Below are 14,858 nucleotides of genomic sequence, written 5' to 3'. Positions count from 1 at the left end.
GCGCGGCGCCGCGGGGACACGTCCCGCACCGCGGCCCCCCGAGCCGCGCACACGCCCCGGTCACGGGTGGACACCGCGAGCGGGCAGCGAGCCCCGCGTCACCGGCCACGCGGCTGCGGTTAAGCAGCGCCGAGGGAACGGCTCGGCGGCGCTGCTCGCACCGCGTGTGCCGGAGCTCTGCCGGAGCGCCCGGCCTTCGTCCTTGTTCCTTCAGGGAGCGAAGCATCTGGCGGAGAGAGGCCGCCCGGTGCTGCTGAGGACGGCAGGCACAGCCTCCCGCTCCGGGATCGCATGGAGCCGCTCCAGGATGGGACGGAGCCGACGCAGCCGCCTCGGGGAGTCTCTTACCGCCTTCCGCGGACTTAGGAGCCCATCGTGAACCAGGACTCCTGAAGCTGAGTCCTGGATCAAGGGCAGGAACTAAACTAAGTCCAGACAATCGCTACCTTCCTATGCAGGCCCCTAAGTGCCAGGCAGCCCCAGCGCTCCCCAAGTCCTGTGGGGGAAGGCAGGGCTGGGACTTGGTTATTCGGGGGCATTAAAGCCCACACAAGCCTGGGAGGGCTGCCTTTGATTTAGGCTCAAACCCACGGAGCTGGTTCAGCTAAATAACCTGTTCACCCGGACCACAAACATGCCCGGCCTCGAAGGGGACCCAAACTTCCCAGGGAAGGTAACGTGTGGATCAGCTTGCCCTAATCCTGTTTTTTTTTTTTTTTTTTTTGGAGCTAGAGACATTCCTGGTGCCTGCCCTGACACACACAGCGGGACGCAGCATCTGTGGCCAGTTCAGCAGGGTCTGTGTCCCTCTTAGTCCTCCAGCGACCAAATCAACCYGCCTTGGGGCTCTTCCCCCGGGGGTTTCTATTTCCTTTTAATAGGCTCCTTTCCACAGTGGGAACCAAGACCCCACGTTGCAGCGCAGGAAAGTTGGTGCCTTGCGAGGAAGGAGGCCCTCGGACCGGCAGCTCCTGAAGCTTTTATTGTGCGTCGGTTTCTGCTAATACCTGCTTGGCTCCAGACTGGCAGCCGCCGTCGGCGAGCACGGGGGAGTTAAGGAGACCCCGAACGCGCGCGGCCCCGGCTCGCGCCCTCTTTCTGAGGCGGCGCTGCTGGTTGGAGAGGCTGCCCCGCATCCGTGTGCGCCATGCACGGTGCAGGGGCACTGCCAGGAACCACGGAGCGGGAACCGCAGCCCCAGGCCGGTGATCCGGAAGCTCCCTTGGGAAGGGTGCCAGGCCCCGAGCTGTGGAGGCCGCAGCCTCGCTGCCTTCCTGCCCCGTGGAGGGCTCCAAAGCTCCCGGCGAGCCGTGGCCGGYGCCGGCTGGAGCATGGCCGCGCGGATGCCCTGCGCGTGGTGGCCCGCGGCGCCGCGCTGGGCGCGGAGCAGGCGCTGCCATGAGGCGTCTGTCCCACTGGGACCGTCCCTGCGCGCGGGGCCACGCGGTGCCGCCGGCACGCTGCCCGCTCAGGGCTAGTGGGTGCGCTCGGCGGGCGCCGCGGCTGCGGGTGACGGCGCCGCGCTGCTGCCCTGGCTCCCGCTCTGCCGACCCTCGTCCCGTGTGCCGCCACCGCTGCCCTTCTCCTCCGCTTTCTGCTTGAGCCTCAGGGAGGAATCTCTCCAGGCAAGCAGGGGCTGGTAGCCGGCAAAGGCCCCTCCGCTCACGTTCACACGCTTGTCTGGGGACAAACACAAAGCTCAGGTTATTTCCCGGGGGGAGAGGAGCGCGCGGCCGGGAGCCTCTCTGGCTCGAGCGCCTGCCCTCGCGGGCAGGCAGGGCCGAGCGCAGCCGCTGTCCCGGGAGCGCCGGTGCCAGCCCCTGGCACGGGGYGAGGAGCGGCAGCAGCCCGCGCTTYGGGATTGAGCGGGACCCRGTCGGAGCCGCTGCAGCTCAGGGGATGGGGCGAGGGGCTCACAAGGACAGCGACAGGGCTGTCCTGAGGGGGGTCTGCCCACGGAGGGGCGCCACGGCAGGGAGCGGTGCCCGCGGTGCGGGGACGCGAGGGAGGCCTGGGCCCGCCGCGCACCTCCCGGCTCGATGGGGTGCATCAGTCGGTTCATCTGCACGTTCCAGTGCTTGACGTTGGTGCTCGCTTGTCGCAGCTTCCGCTGCGCTGCCTGCAACGACAGCGGCGAGGGCGCTGAAGCCACCGCCCTGCAGCAGCCGCTTCCGACTGTGGGCAATGCCCAGAGCCCCTGGCGCACAGGCAGCTCTGGGGACAGTGGGAAAGGCTCCCGGGGCTCCCGGCGCGAAGGAAGCTGGTGCCGCCGCCGTGCTCACCATGACATCCTGGTCCACCCGCTGCCTGTTCACTCGCACTTCTTCCAGCTGCTTCTGCGCCTCCTCCAGACACTTGTTTTTGTTCTCCATCTCCTGCTTGAGGACTTGCTTCTCCATTTGCGTTTTGATGATGTATTCCTCCTGCTCCTCCTTCAGCTTCATCAGCTGTTTCAGCTTCTCCTCTTCCTCAGCCAGCAGCCTGTCGCGAGAGCGCAGGGAACGACTGCAGCCTGCTCAGAGCTCGTCACCGCGGCCGTGGCCCTGGCGGTGCCGGGTGTCCCAGCGGCCGCCCCGGCCGCTGCCGTGGGCCGCGGTGCCGATGGCATCCCCGGGGGCAGCCAGGCAGCCCCAGTGCCTGGACGGAGCAGGGTCGACGCGCGGCTCCTACCTGGCCTGCGCGTATCTCACGGCCTCCTCGTCCTGCCGCGCTTTCACCTCCTGCTGCAGGGCCTCCTGCAGCCGGCCCTGCATCTCCTCCAGCTCCACGATGCGCTTGCGCTGCCGCTCCGCCTCGGCCTCCTTCAGCACCATCTCCGCCTGCATGGAGGCGCGGGCCTGCGGCGCCGCGGGGCCGTCACCGCGCGCGGTGCCCCGGCAGGAGCCCCCGCGGCCCTGCCCTGCTGCGCGGGCGGGACGGGAGCCCCTGCGGGCGGGATGGGGCCTCGGCCACCCCTCAGAGAGCCTGCGGAGGTGGCTCCGGAGCACGGAGCGACCGCGCGGGAGCAGCCGGCCCCACCTGCTCGGCCTCCCGCAGCTGGAGCTCCAGCGTCCTCTGCATGTGCTCGTGCTGCTGCCTGCGCCGCTCCTCCTCCTCCTGCAAGAGCAGCTCTGCCTGCCGCTGCGCCTCCTTGAGCAGCTCCAGCTCCTGCAGCTTGCGCTCCTTCTCCTCCTGGAGCTGCTTGAGCCGCTGCGTCTCCTCCTCCTTGGCCGCCTTGCGCTGCTCCCGCTGCTCCCGCTGTTCTCGCCGCTTCTGCTTCAGGTCTTTGTGCAGGGACTTCTTGCCCTCGGCCTGCAGCCGGATGGCCGTCTGGATGGCTGGGGAAGGAAGGGGAGCGATGGGACCCACGCTGGGGCTGGGGGCACCGAGCCGGTGCGGAGGGCACCAAGCCGGCTTAGGGGCACACGGACCTAGCGTCCACTCCTGGCGCTGGCGGGTGTCGGAGGCGCTCATCTCGTACGTGCGGGACGGCGTCTTCACGCAGAACATGCACCTCTTCCCGTCCCGGTCAGGCAGCACCTGCGGGACAGCAGCGAGGACGCCGGGCTCATGGACACCAAGCTCCCGCAGTGCCCTCTCGTGTCCCTGGAGGCTCCGTTAGCCCCTGTGCCGTGCCGGGCCTCGCGGCACGGGAGGCAAGCGGCAGCCCCGGGTTTACCTCCACGCAGCAGTGCTTGTCCAAGGGGATGCTGCCCTTCTTCTCCTTCCGCTCCTCGCTCATGTAGTAGGACAGGGCGCTGGGCTTCAGCGTGAACCACCGCTCCGACCAGGTCCTCCTCAGCTGCCCCTTCTTCCAGAGGTAGCCCTGTGTCCGACAGAGTCGGAGGTCATCGAAAGCGGTCGAAGGGGCGTCATGTAATGACATGGTGACCACATYCAAGAGCAAACCCCCCCGGATAAGGGTGTGGGGTCATGCCGAGAACCAGTGGAGGCAGAAGCACATCTGGCCAGCTGCAAACCCGAGCGCAGCTCCCACCACAGCGCGCTGCGCCCCCGGGCTCCGTGCCCGCCCTTGCCTGCTTGAGCACGTCCTCGATGATCTCCTGGTAGACCTCCTCCACGGCCATGCTGATGGCCTCCTGCTCGATGCCCCGCAGGAAGCGCGCCGAGTTCACCACRTCCAGGAACTGCCAGACGGTGAGGCCGCCCTGGCCCGGCGCCTCCCGGCTCACGCAGTCGTCCAGCTCGCACGAGCCGAGCTCCACGTTCATGGCCGTGCAGATCTTCTTCAGCAGATACTCCACCTGCGGGCACAGGGAGCTGAGCCGCGGCGGGCACGGGGAGCTCCTTGCTGGTGCTGCGGAGCCGGGGGCCGCTTGGGGAGGGTCCCTGCGGAGCAAGGGGCTGCCTCTCCTGTGAACACCCTAAACAAGCTGTTGTCAACAGGAGCTGCAATCGCTGCACGTAACACCATGGCTTGGTGCAGAAAGAGAGGTGGGCGAGCGCGGGGATCCACGGGGACAGGTGAAGCACCCGGAGCCCCCAGACCTGCACGGACCTTCCCCATCCCCATCCCCATCCCCATCCCCATCCCCATCCCCATCCCCATCGCCTAACTCGCATTCTGGGGCCGGGGTTTGTGTTTTCTCGCTCAGCGCAGTAAAGCACAAAGATGATTCAGTTTGTCACGCTCTGGGGAACAGGAAACACCTCTCCCGCGGAACAGGAAGTGCGGTTGCCCTTGCACATCTGCGCAACGCTGCTTTGCTTTGCCTTTTTGCCCTTTTTTTCTGCCTTTTTCGCTGATCTCTGCAGGAGATGGTGCAGAGGCGGGAGGCAGCCCTGAGCCCGGCGGGGTGCAGTCCCTGCCAGCGCAGCAGGGCCTGGGTGCTGCCGCCTGTCCCTCCTCCCGGCTCTGACCACCTTCCTGGGGACCTTCCCTTTGGCCCCCATTGAATTCCAGAGGATCCTGCCTATCCTCCTGGGGATCTTCCCTTTGGCCCCCATTAAGTTCGGCACCATGCTCGGCTCAAGCCCTGGGTGAGCAGCAAGGATGCCCCGTGGCAGGAAGGAGAGAGTCGATGCCCCTTGTTAGGGCCCTGAGAACRGGCACGCTCGGGGCATTGCTGGCCAGCAGCCCCACGGCTGGCAGCACCTCGTGGCACCTGCCCGTGCTCCGGCCTCCGAGGTGCCGCTGCCTTGGGCATTTCCGAGGGGTCCCGGGAGCTGCCCCCTGGTCACCCCCTGTTCCTTGGCACCAGTGTTGGCCACGGTCCTGGCAGGGACCGGGCAGGACAGGATCACCCTTTCCTGGCCCTGCTCCTGGTTGTTTTCTCCTTTGCACCCAGGATGTGCCGGAATGGCTGTAGGAAAGGTGTCAGGAAACGATATTGGGACATTCCAGCCCCATGCCGGCATTCGGAGCACCGGGAAGCCGGGAAGGGAGCTGCGAGCAAGGCGGGCAGGGGGAGCAGGTGGCTCCTACCTCGTCCGGCACCATGACCAGAGGGTATTTGTCTTCGGATAGGAAGTTGAAGAGACACCAGAGCTTGAAGGCGTCCTGGTGGGACACGACGCTGTTCCCGTTCCGGTCAGGCTTGTAGTTCTTCTTGGCCGTGAGGGTCCAGCAGAGCTCGTCAAAGGTTTCTTTGACGAAAGCACCTTCCTCCACCTGCAGCCGAGAGCAGAGCGGTGAGTGCAGGGTGACCTGGCTGCAGAGCTGTGGGGACGATGCAGGAGAAAGGGAAAAAACTCCTGCTTGGGAAGCCTGCCCCTACCAGGGAGAAGCAGGGCCTGCATTACAGATGGGGCCGGAAAAAGGGATTGGGGCCCCAAATCCAGGCGTTGTGGCCCTCGTGCTGCTACGTGGCCACTGAGACCGGAGGCCATCCCAGCGCTGCCCTCTGGGGCCACGCAGGGCTGCAGGTGACGTTGAGGAGCAGCACGTCGGGCTCCACGAAACGCAGGGGACCTGCGGTCGGGTACCAGCCGCGTGCGGCGCCGCTTACCAGGAACAGCGGCTTCCCCTCCTCGGAGAACCCCGGGACAGCGTCGGCCACAGCCGASGAGCCTTAAAGGTCGTTGCCCCAAACCCACATGAGGACCCACAGGGACCGGGGCAGCCCGATCCGCGCGGCCTCGGCACCAYGCGGCACGGGAAGGGTTACGGTGCCCACGGCCCTGCGGCTTCGGCGCGCGCAGTGGAAGAAAATCGTCAGCCGCTTCGGAGCCCGTTTTCCTCTGCCCGTGTGCCCGCAGGAAGCGCGTGCCCAGCGCCCGCCGCGCGCAACAAAGGGGCCTTTGAGCCGTGCAAAAAGGAGAGAAAGAGAAAAACCCGCCCGCTCGGCARCCCGCGGCACCCGCTGGCTCCTCCGCTTCTGCCCCAGGGTCGCGTCTCGGGGTTGCACAGGGATGGGGAGGAGAAAAGGGGATGGACTGTGGGGTCTGCTCTGCTGGGCAATTCCCAGCATTGGGAAGAGCTGGCACGGATGCACTCCAAGCAGAGCCCTGGCCTCCAGCTGAGTGTTTCCCCCCTTGCYGAGTCCCTTGTTCCAGCAGGATCTCCCCAATCCGGGTGCAGGGGACACGGCACTCACCTTATCCAGGATGTACTTGTTGAGATAGGGCATGTAGCCCTGGCTGGACACGGGCCCGTCGTCGTCATCCCGAAAATGCTCCTCCAGAGCCACAGGGTCGTGGGGGATGCGCAGCACCGTGTACAGGTTGTGGGACAGCACCTGGCGGAGCAGCGGGGGGGTCCGTGAGAGCCGGGATGCGGCGGGATGCAGAGCGGCCCCGGGGCCGCGCCGAGCCGCCCCCCGCGCCCCGGCGGAGCCCCGCTCACTTTCTGAGGGTGTCCGCAAGCCCGGACTGCATCTCCCATGATGCCCAGGGCGGAGCCACCAGGCACCCTGCCGGGGAGCGGGCGSGGTGCCTCACGGGAGTTGTAGTCCGGGCTCCGCTCTCCCCTGGGCTCAGGCCGCTGCGTGCCCCGAGGTTGCAGCTTTTGGGGCATCCCAAATTTTGCCATTTTTGGTGCAGTCGCCGCCAACCAGAGTGGTTCGTGACTCAACTTTTCCGGCAGCGCTGGCAGTGGGTGGCAGGACGCTGCGGCCACCCCAAGACCCCCTGCTCCCATCCCAAGTCTGCATCCCAGCCCAGACCATTCCCAGCTCTGCCCCTTCCCTCTGGGCCACCCCAACGCCCCGAGGGGGACGTGGTGCCCAAAGAGCATCTTGGCCCCGGCCCAGCCTGCGTCCCGCCAGGCAGAGAGGTGCCCCAGCCGCTCAGCTCCCAACACGTCACCACGAACCCTTCCTGTGCTGCTGCTCCCCTGCGTGCGCTTGGTACATGCGTGCACGAACTGGGGGGAACCAAACCCGAACTGAACCCACCACTGGGAACCGAGCTTGAAAAAGCTCCTACATTTGCTTCTGTGGCCAGCAAAGGGCTCAGAGCCAGCGCAGAGCCCCGCGGCTCCCTTGGGAAGGGGCCGAGCGCGCTGTGCTGCCGTTGGGGCCCGTTGGCAGCTCTCCCACCCTCCTCCTTGTAGCAACACGCCCGGGAGCTGCTTCAATTCCCTCCTAGCTCGCGCTAGCAGCCTGCAAACCCTGGATTGCTCCTGCGTTTCCAACACGGCGCACGCTGGGGAGAGCCTCTCCCCAGCCCGGCTCGGAGCAGCCATTCCCACTTCAATGCCAAAAGCGTGGGAAGAAAGCCAGGGGCAAAACTCTGGAATTTTAGCTCGCAAATGTCACTCTGCAAAAAGCTGCGGCTGGGGAGAGCATCTCAGCTCGCGAGGTGACTCTGCAGCCCCCTGCCCTCATGCGCCCGCTCGCAAGGAGCCCGCCGCTGCGATGAGGGTCTCGGCGTCCCTGCAGYGACTGGGGCCCGGGGCTGGGACCCGTATCCCCACATTCCCCGGGACAYGGAGGGAGCGCCCGGAATTACCAAGGGAACTGGGCTCCAGCCTCTGAGTTAGGGATTTGCTCTAATTCCCTCAGCTATTTCCCCCGGTTTCAGTGAAAGCAGCTCCTSACTAATGGCTCGCAGCAACAAGAACGCCACTTTGCAGCAGCAATAAAACAAAGGCTCAAAATTTTCAAAGGGTGAAAGCAACTCTGGGAAAAGCAGAGGAGAATCCCGGTGCATCCAACGAGACCCAGATGAAAGGCTTAAAAGGCCACAAGGGGTTTGGAGAAGTGCTGAGCATGGGATCCCCCTGCCAGAATTCCAAAGGGGAGGGAAAAGCAGCAATCAGAGACTTTTTAAAAGGGAGATGTTATTTCTGGCCYGACCGCTGCGGAGTTGTATTTTTGAGCGGTCTTCCTCTACCTACCACCCCGCCGCTCGAACAGGAAGGAGAAATGCGGGCGCTCAGATAAGCAAGAAAATACGACCGAGACAGGGCTGCTGCTCGGGCATAAGGACATAAAAGCACCTCAAAAAACTGGCTTTCTCCCCAGAGATTTTCACCGCTGAGATGCACTTGAGCATTAACTCCCTGCTGCTTCCCCCTTCCCCTTCTTACTTAAGGCAGGTGAATCAGAGGCAGAACTGAACTGAACTAAGAGGTGCTCTTGGTAACGTGGTGAGGACGGCAGGGCCCGATTCTGCTTCGTTTTAGCAATTCCCGTGGGAAGGAGGGGAGCCGCCAAGCGCCGCRGGGCAGCCCGGGAGCGCCGCGGGGCCGGGCCGGGCGCCTGCGCTACTCACTTTGAGCTGCGACTTGGACACCTTGCCGCTCTTCTCCACGTCCAGGGCGGTGAACGCGTACCAGATGGATTTGAGGAGCTCCGCGCGCAGCTCCATGGCTCCGGTGACAGGAGGCGGCTCTGTCAAGCGCCGAGAATCCGGTTTCAGGAAACGGAGCGGCCGGCGGYGCTCGCGCGAGGCAGGAGCGCCATCTGCTTGGATGCGCCGCCGGGGCACCTGCGGCGGGGCAGGCAGGAGAGGCCCCTTTGGGCCGCCCAGAAAGGAGCGCACAGACCCCCGGCCAAGCCGGGCAAGGAGTCCCAAGCCCTTGCGGTCCCTGCCCGGAGCGCAGACCCTCCTCAGCGCTTGCTCTGCGGGCGGGAACCCGCTCCRGCCGCCAAGCGGCGGCTTCCTCTTCCCCGCTGCTCACCGAGCTTCCCGCAGCAGCAGCCGGTGCCACCCGCGCCCAGCCCCGCGGACACCCGCCGGCTGCAGCCCGGCCTGAGGGCAGCGGCAGCCCCGCGGGGGCAGAGCCGGCAAAGCCCCAGTGCCGGCTCCGGCGCTGCCCTTTTCTCCGCTTGCTCCAGCCATACAAGGGCCGACGGGAGAGAGGAAAGTGCAGAAGGGCCCAAGTTACATCTAGGGGCTCAAAGCAGCAGGCTGGCTCTCCTGCCGTAGCAAACAAAAATGATGTCAGAGTTTTTTTAATTTGCTACCTTCCCTTTACCTATACATCCTAAACAGTCCTGTTGCCCCAAGCCTGATAGAGAGTGCTCTTTTTTTTTAAAAAAACCACTGGTTTGTTTTTATTTCAAGCTAGTATTTTTGGTTTGGTTTTTATTTCAAGCCAGTATTTTTGGTTTGCTTTTATTTCAAGTCAGTATTTACATCCAAGCGAGCTCAGCCCCAGGAAGGGCTACTGGGTGCTGCGGAGGGAGCGTTTCTCCCCGCTCCATAGGGATGAGGCCGCCAAGGAAGGCTGCTGGAGAGCCGGGAGGACAGTGGCCAGCCGCAGAAAGGCCGACGCGGGCGGGCGCGTGGAGCCAGGCCGGGGGAGCCGGGGSACACGGCGCTTCCCGCCTCCCACCAGGGCCCCGCGCTCACGCTTCCCCTTTTGGGCCTTTATTGCTTTTGTGCTCGAGCTGCCCAGCCGCCCCTCACAACGACGCTCCCCAAAAGGCTCTGCACTCGGCGACCACCCAAATCGCTGCAGCTCTGGGGCCCTCATGAAGCCCTGAGGGTCGGCGGAGCCTCAGCCACGAAGGAGTCGCTGAAGACACTTCTGTCCTCTCCTTCAGGCAGATGGAGTCGGCTCCAAGGCCAGGAGCACAGAGGCCCCTGCTCTGTGCCCAGGAGAGCAGAAGGCAGCAGACGAGTCCCTCATATCCCTGCARGCAAGAGAAGGGCCGTCCCTCCAGGTGTGCTCTGAGCGCCGCGCGGCCTCCGCGCCTGACAGAGCCCCACACCTCGTGGTGAAGGGGCTGGGGCCGCCCGCTCGCCCTGCCCAGGAGGCACCGCGAGGCCTCGGCGCCCCTTGGCGGGTACGGCCGCATGGCAGGGGGCTCGTGCCGCACRGCGGGGCGGCCCGCAGCCTCCTCCAGCCCCGCTGCTCTTCCAGCGCCGGGAGCAGAGAAACGCTGCCCTCCCCCRAGGTCACTCCCAGGGCCTCCCCAGCAGCACGGAGGTCCCCTAGGAGCTCTCCCCATGCTCTCTGCCCCGCAGTCTCAATCCTACGTGTCCCTGCTCTCCTCAGCACACGGGACATCTCAGAATTAAGGAGCAAATGTCCCAGAAGAGAGTGATYAGTGCAAAGGAAGAGGCAGGTGCTGAAGCCAGCGGGTGGATGGAGATACAAGAGAGGCACAAAGGGGAGCGAGGTACCTGCACCGCTCTGTGGGTGCCCACGTGCCAGCACCCACCAGTGCCACCTGCTGATGGCAGGGGGATGTGACGGCCGAGTCCTCAGGCACAACTGCTCCGGACGCGACTACCGTGATCTGGGAATGGTTAAAATAAAAATGATCCGGCTGTGAAGGAAGCGCTGGCTCCCTTTGGGTGCATCCTTCCCTGCACGGGAGCGGCAGGGCCATGTCCACCACAGCGGCTGCATCCCAGGGCCGGTCACGGCACGTGGGTCGTCACCTGCGGGCCCTGCCAGGGCGCTGCTCCGTGTCCCCATGCTGACGGCGCTGCCCGGGACCTGCAGCTCTTCCAGGGACAGGCTGACCTGCGGGCCGTGAAAGCAGGGGCTTTCAGCCACAACAGCTCTTCAGGAAGCCTGAAGCAATTCCCGAGKTTAGCAACACAGCAGGCTCAGGAAGGAAGGAACACTCTCACCCTGCAGGCAAGATACAGGGCACAGGGATTTCAAAGAACTTGCCCAGGGTGACAGAGTGAGTGCAGACCCGCAAACCTCAAACCTGCTTCTAACACCACCACCTCCCCTTCCCATTAAGCAGCTTTTTTCCTAAGCTCTTAAGCGGCATCTTTTGTATCACTGTGGCAGGCAGCCGGTGAGGCTGTACGGAGGGAGCGCTCATAGGAGATGGAGCCCGCAAATCTCTGGGATCTGCTGTGCACCAAGAAGAGCTCTGAGGACCAGAGGGAGGCCCAGCCCTTGTGGGACACCCTGTTTAGGGAGCACTCTAGGGAATGCAGCTGCAAAAAACGCAGAATCTCCCCTAGGATCATGTGGAGGTCAGTGTCCATACCCGCTGCGCCTCCTCCTAAGAGAGAGGCGCGAGTCGCGCAGCCACACAGGCCTCATCTTCCTCACTGTCCTCATCCTCCTCCACGTCTGACAGGGAAGTCGCATTTTGGCCCTTCTGTTGGGAGCCTCTCTCAGCAGCAGCTGAGCAAGGGAGGAGCAAAGGGGATGAGAGGGCAGCACTCATGGGAGCACAAGCACGCGCGGGGCCCGACTGCACCCCCAAGGGCCAACACGAGAGCACACGGTGCCGGGGATAACGTCACATCCACCCGGGGCTCCTGTACGGGTGAACGGGGAAGCGGCTGCTCACCCTGCAGCTGCAGCAGGCACAGGGCCCGCTCGGCCTCCTCGGCGGCCTCCCGCTCGCCGTGGCGGCTGCGCTGGTGCACGGTGAGCGTGGACGTCTGCCGGTAGCTCTTCCCGCAGCTACGGCACGCGTAGGGCTYGCAGTGCGTGTGCTTGTAGAGGCTGGAGCACTCGATGAAGCGCCTGTCGCAGCCCGGCACGGCGCACGCGTACAGCTTCTCTCCTACAGCAGAGCCCACCGTGACTTTCCGAGCTCCGCCAGCCTCACGGGCAGAGATTCTGCCCACACTCTGGGAAGGGATTCCCAACAGGGAATGGCTGGAGACAGAGACAGGATAGAAGAAACTATYAACAGCCCAGTTAGGCAATTCCTCTTTCCTTTAACTCCCCTGGCTAGCTCCATATCTACATCACAGCCTGCCCTGGAAATGGTTATTTCAGACCTGATACCACATGCCATTATTTGCCTGATACCACATGCCATTCATGCAGCTGGCCAGGGAAGACGCATGGCATTCTTCCCTCTCCTCTTACCCATGTGGATTCTCATGTGGTTCCTGTAATTGGTGGCGCTGGTGAAGCCCCTGCCGCAGCTGGGCTCTGCACACACGTAGGGCCGCTCTCCYGCGTGTGTTCGCATGTGAACCTTGCGGATGTTGGACGTGGTAAAAGAGCGGCCACAGCCCTCAAACGGACACTTGAAGGGACACTCACCTACATGGACAGGGACACACAAGAGGGGCCCGTGTTTCACTTTGGATACCCCTGCAGTTGGTACCCAGGGGACTCTTCCCTGCTGCTCACCCGTGTGTGTCCACACGTGCTTCTGCAGATCYCCGGACATTTTGAAGGCTTTGCTGCACACGTCTTCTGGACACTTGTAAGGTTTTTCACCASTGTGTGTCCTCATGTGGCTCTTCAGCCTATATCCTGGCAAGGGAAAACACCACACAGTTAATTTTATTGTGCAGAGGAAGTAACATAGCGAGTTGTGGACCAGCTCTGCATCCACAAACTTTTGTCCCTAGGCACCTGAATGAAACAGAATATCCAAAAGCCTCACAACGCCGCTGAGAATTCATTTCATTGCCTTGACTCATTTTGTCTGTTCACAATCAGCCACATTTTGGGCAGTTTTACATGCTGCAATTCTCTCTCACAAAACCTGTGCTTATTGTGCTCTGCTGSAAGGGGCTGATCCTCTCCATGGCAGGTTGGAGAGGGCAAAACAGAGAGCACTTGCAGAAGAGAAATCGTTACCTGTAGCAAATGCTTTCCCACAGCTTGGGAAGTCACACGTACATGGCCTATCTCCGGTGTGAGCCCGCTCGTGTACCTAGAATGGAAGGAACAGGTCTCTAAAGTGAGAGTTTTAAAGTTTTAAAAMCACTTCCCTGTGTTCAAGGGTGAAGCAGCTCCCTAAAGACAGAGAGAAACCCACGTTGGAGCAATGTGTCAGTGCCAGAACGTGCCTTGACTCTGTCCCTGTGCGGACCAAGGCAACTCTCAGGCCTTTGCAGAGCAAGTGCTCCGAGCTGGCGATGTAACACGGGGACGTTCCTGCTCTGCCTGCGACAGGTCTACCTTTAAGTGGTGCGCTGTGGTACAGCGGCGGCCACAGCCTTTGCAGCCACACTGGAAAGCCCTGCTGCCAGCCTGCTGCCCCTTCTCGCCGCCGCGCGCCGCTTCTTGCAAATCCTGCCAAGGAAACGTGGGATGGGATTCAGGAGCCTCCACAGCAGACTGCACAAAGCCCACAGGAATCATCTTCCTCCTCATCACACACACACGTGTGCATCAGACAGCATCACCAACGCGTGTTCCTGCAAGCACAGGTTGTACACATTCGATGCAGTCCCAGTGACAGAGCAGGCAATCGGGAGACAGAATTCCCTAGTCCCRTCTCTGCGCTCAGTGGGTATTGTCCCACTCTGCAAAGGGAGCCCATCAAGCCAAATCTGAAAGAGGTGATGGCTGTGGGCTGCTGTTCACCTCCCCAGAGCCTTAGAAATTCATAAAGCTTCAGGAAATTATCTTCCAGGTGTTAATAAAAGGATGGAGAATGCTTCTTGCCTTTAGGTGTGTTGTGTACGTAGGCTATGCTACCATCTTCCAGCACCACGGGCTGCCTATCTTCAAGATACTCTACGTTCAGAATATTTCAGAATATTTAAGGTTGGAAGCAACCTCTACAGATCATTTAGTCCAACCTTCCTGCTCAAGCAGGCACACCTAGAGCACGGGGCACAGGGCGGCATCCAGGCGGGTTTTGAAGACCTCCAGAGTAGGAGACTCCACAACCTCCCTGGGCAGCCTGTTCCACTGCTCTGTAAGAAAAATTCACGTTACGTGAAGAACGTACGTGAAGAACGTACGTGAAGAACGTACGTGAAGAATGTACGTTAAGAAAATTCACAAATCTTTCTGAAAGAGGGACCTACGACATCCTTCTGAGAAGAGAAAAGTAAGCGCAGGCTCCTCACCTTTTTGAACAGTCAGGGTGTAAGCTGTGGTCCCATCTTCAAGTTCAATGACTTGCCCTTCAACCAGTTTTTCACCTGAAACTACTAACAAATGCCATTAGAAATGCTGCCRTTTCCTCCTGCTCCAGCATGCTGTTCCCTTTGTCACATCTCCTCGAGGAACCCAGTCACACAGAAAGCCTGGGGAACTTCTATAAGCACTTATCTATGAAACCTCCCCCAATCAGTGATGGATGCACTTATCTTTCCAGAGACGCTGGAATCTCCCTCTCCTAACCTGGAGGGAACTCAGACAGCCCTTGTTTACAGTCGCCCTTCACAACCCCACAAGCCAATGAGCAAGAGAACGATGTGTGCTACGCATCTGGCAGCTTTGAATGGATCAGCAGCAAATCCAGTATTTATTTTCTTCTACTTTGGCTGAGGTTCAGTTATTGGGAAAGAAAATGCAGGCTGAGTAATGCTACCCTTGGTKGGCTGTAAAAGAACAGCATCTTAAAACATACAGCAGGTTGCTTTTCTCGGGAGCAGCGGGGAGCAGAGGAAGGAACGTCCGACAACCCCCAAACGAGGGCAAAYACTCAATTTGGGGCTGCTTGTACTCGAACTAACGAGCACAAAGCTCGGCACCCCTCTATATGAGACAGGCAGCGGCCTGAGCCCGGCTCTGTGCTGCCCAGGAGGGAGGCGGGGGCAGGCGGGGCGGCCCCGCGGCGCCATCGCCC

At 62.3% G+C, this 14,858-nt stretch overlaps 2 protein-coding genes across 2 annotated transcripts; both read right to left on the bottom strand.

The window, feature by feature from the left end:
- Positions 1-1,474: 1,474 nt before the first annotated feature.
- Positions 1,475-8,791, bottom strand: DEF6 (DEF6, guanine nucleotide exchange factor). Its single transcript, XM_026053101.1, has 11 exons — positions 8,656-8,791; positions 6,537-6,677; positions 5,426-5,611; positions 4,017-4,244; positions 3,659-3,805; positions 3,411-3,519; positions 3,019-3,317; positions 2,671-2,837; positions 2,283-2,481; positions 2,029-2,119; positions 1,475-1,680 (listed from the first exon to the last, which is right to left on the bottom strand). Exons 1-11 carry the CDS (start codon positions 8,749-8,751, stop codon positions 1,475-1,477), a joined length of 1,869 nt encoding a protein of 622 aa, XP_025908886.1. The 5' UTR covers positions 8,752-8,791.
- Positions 8,792-9,281: 490 nt separating this feature from the next.
- Positions 9,282-14,497, bottom strand: ZNF76 (zinc finger protein 76). The gene is given in 13 exon segments (XM_026053100.1): positions 9,282-9,303; positions 10,516-10,631; positions 10,677-10,701; positions 10,743-10,861; positions 11,346-11,485; positions 11,655-11,873; positions 12,185-12,364; positions 12,455-12,580; positions 12,911-12,986; positions 13,235-13,348; positions 13,704-13,795; positions 14,134-14,214; positions 14,494-14,497. Coding segments are annotated over 13 exon segments (1,314 nt in total).
- Positions 14,498-14,858: the final 361 nt, after the last annotated feature.

This window comes from Nothoprocta perdicaria, unplaced genomic scaffold, assembly GCF_003342845.1.
Source record: "Nothoprocta perdicaria isolate Ctin4 unplaced genomic scaffold, notPer1 scaffold_97, whole genome shotgun sequence".
NCBI lineage: Eukaryota > Metazoa > Chordata > Aves > Tinamiformes > Tinamidae > Nothoprocta > Nothoprocta perdicaria.
This window is presented reverse-complemented; position numbering and strand designations above follow the sequence as displayed.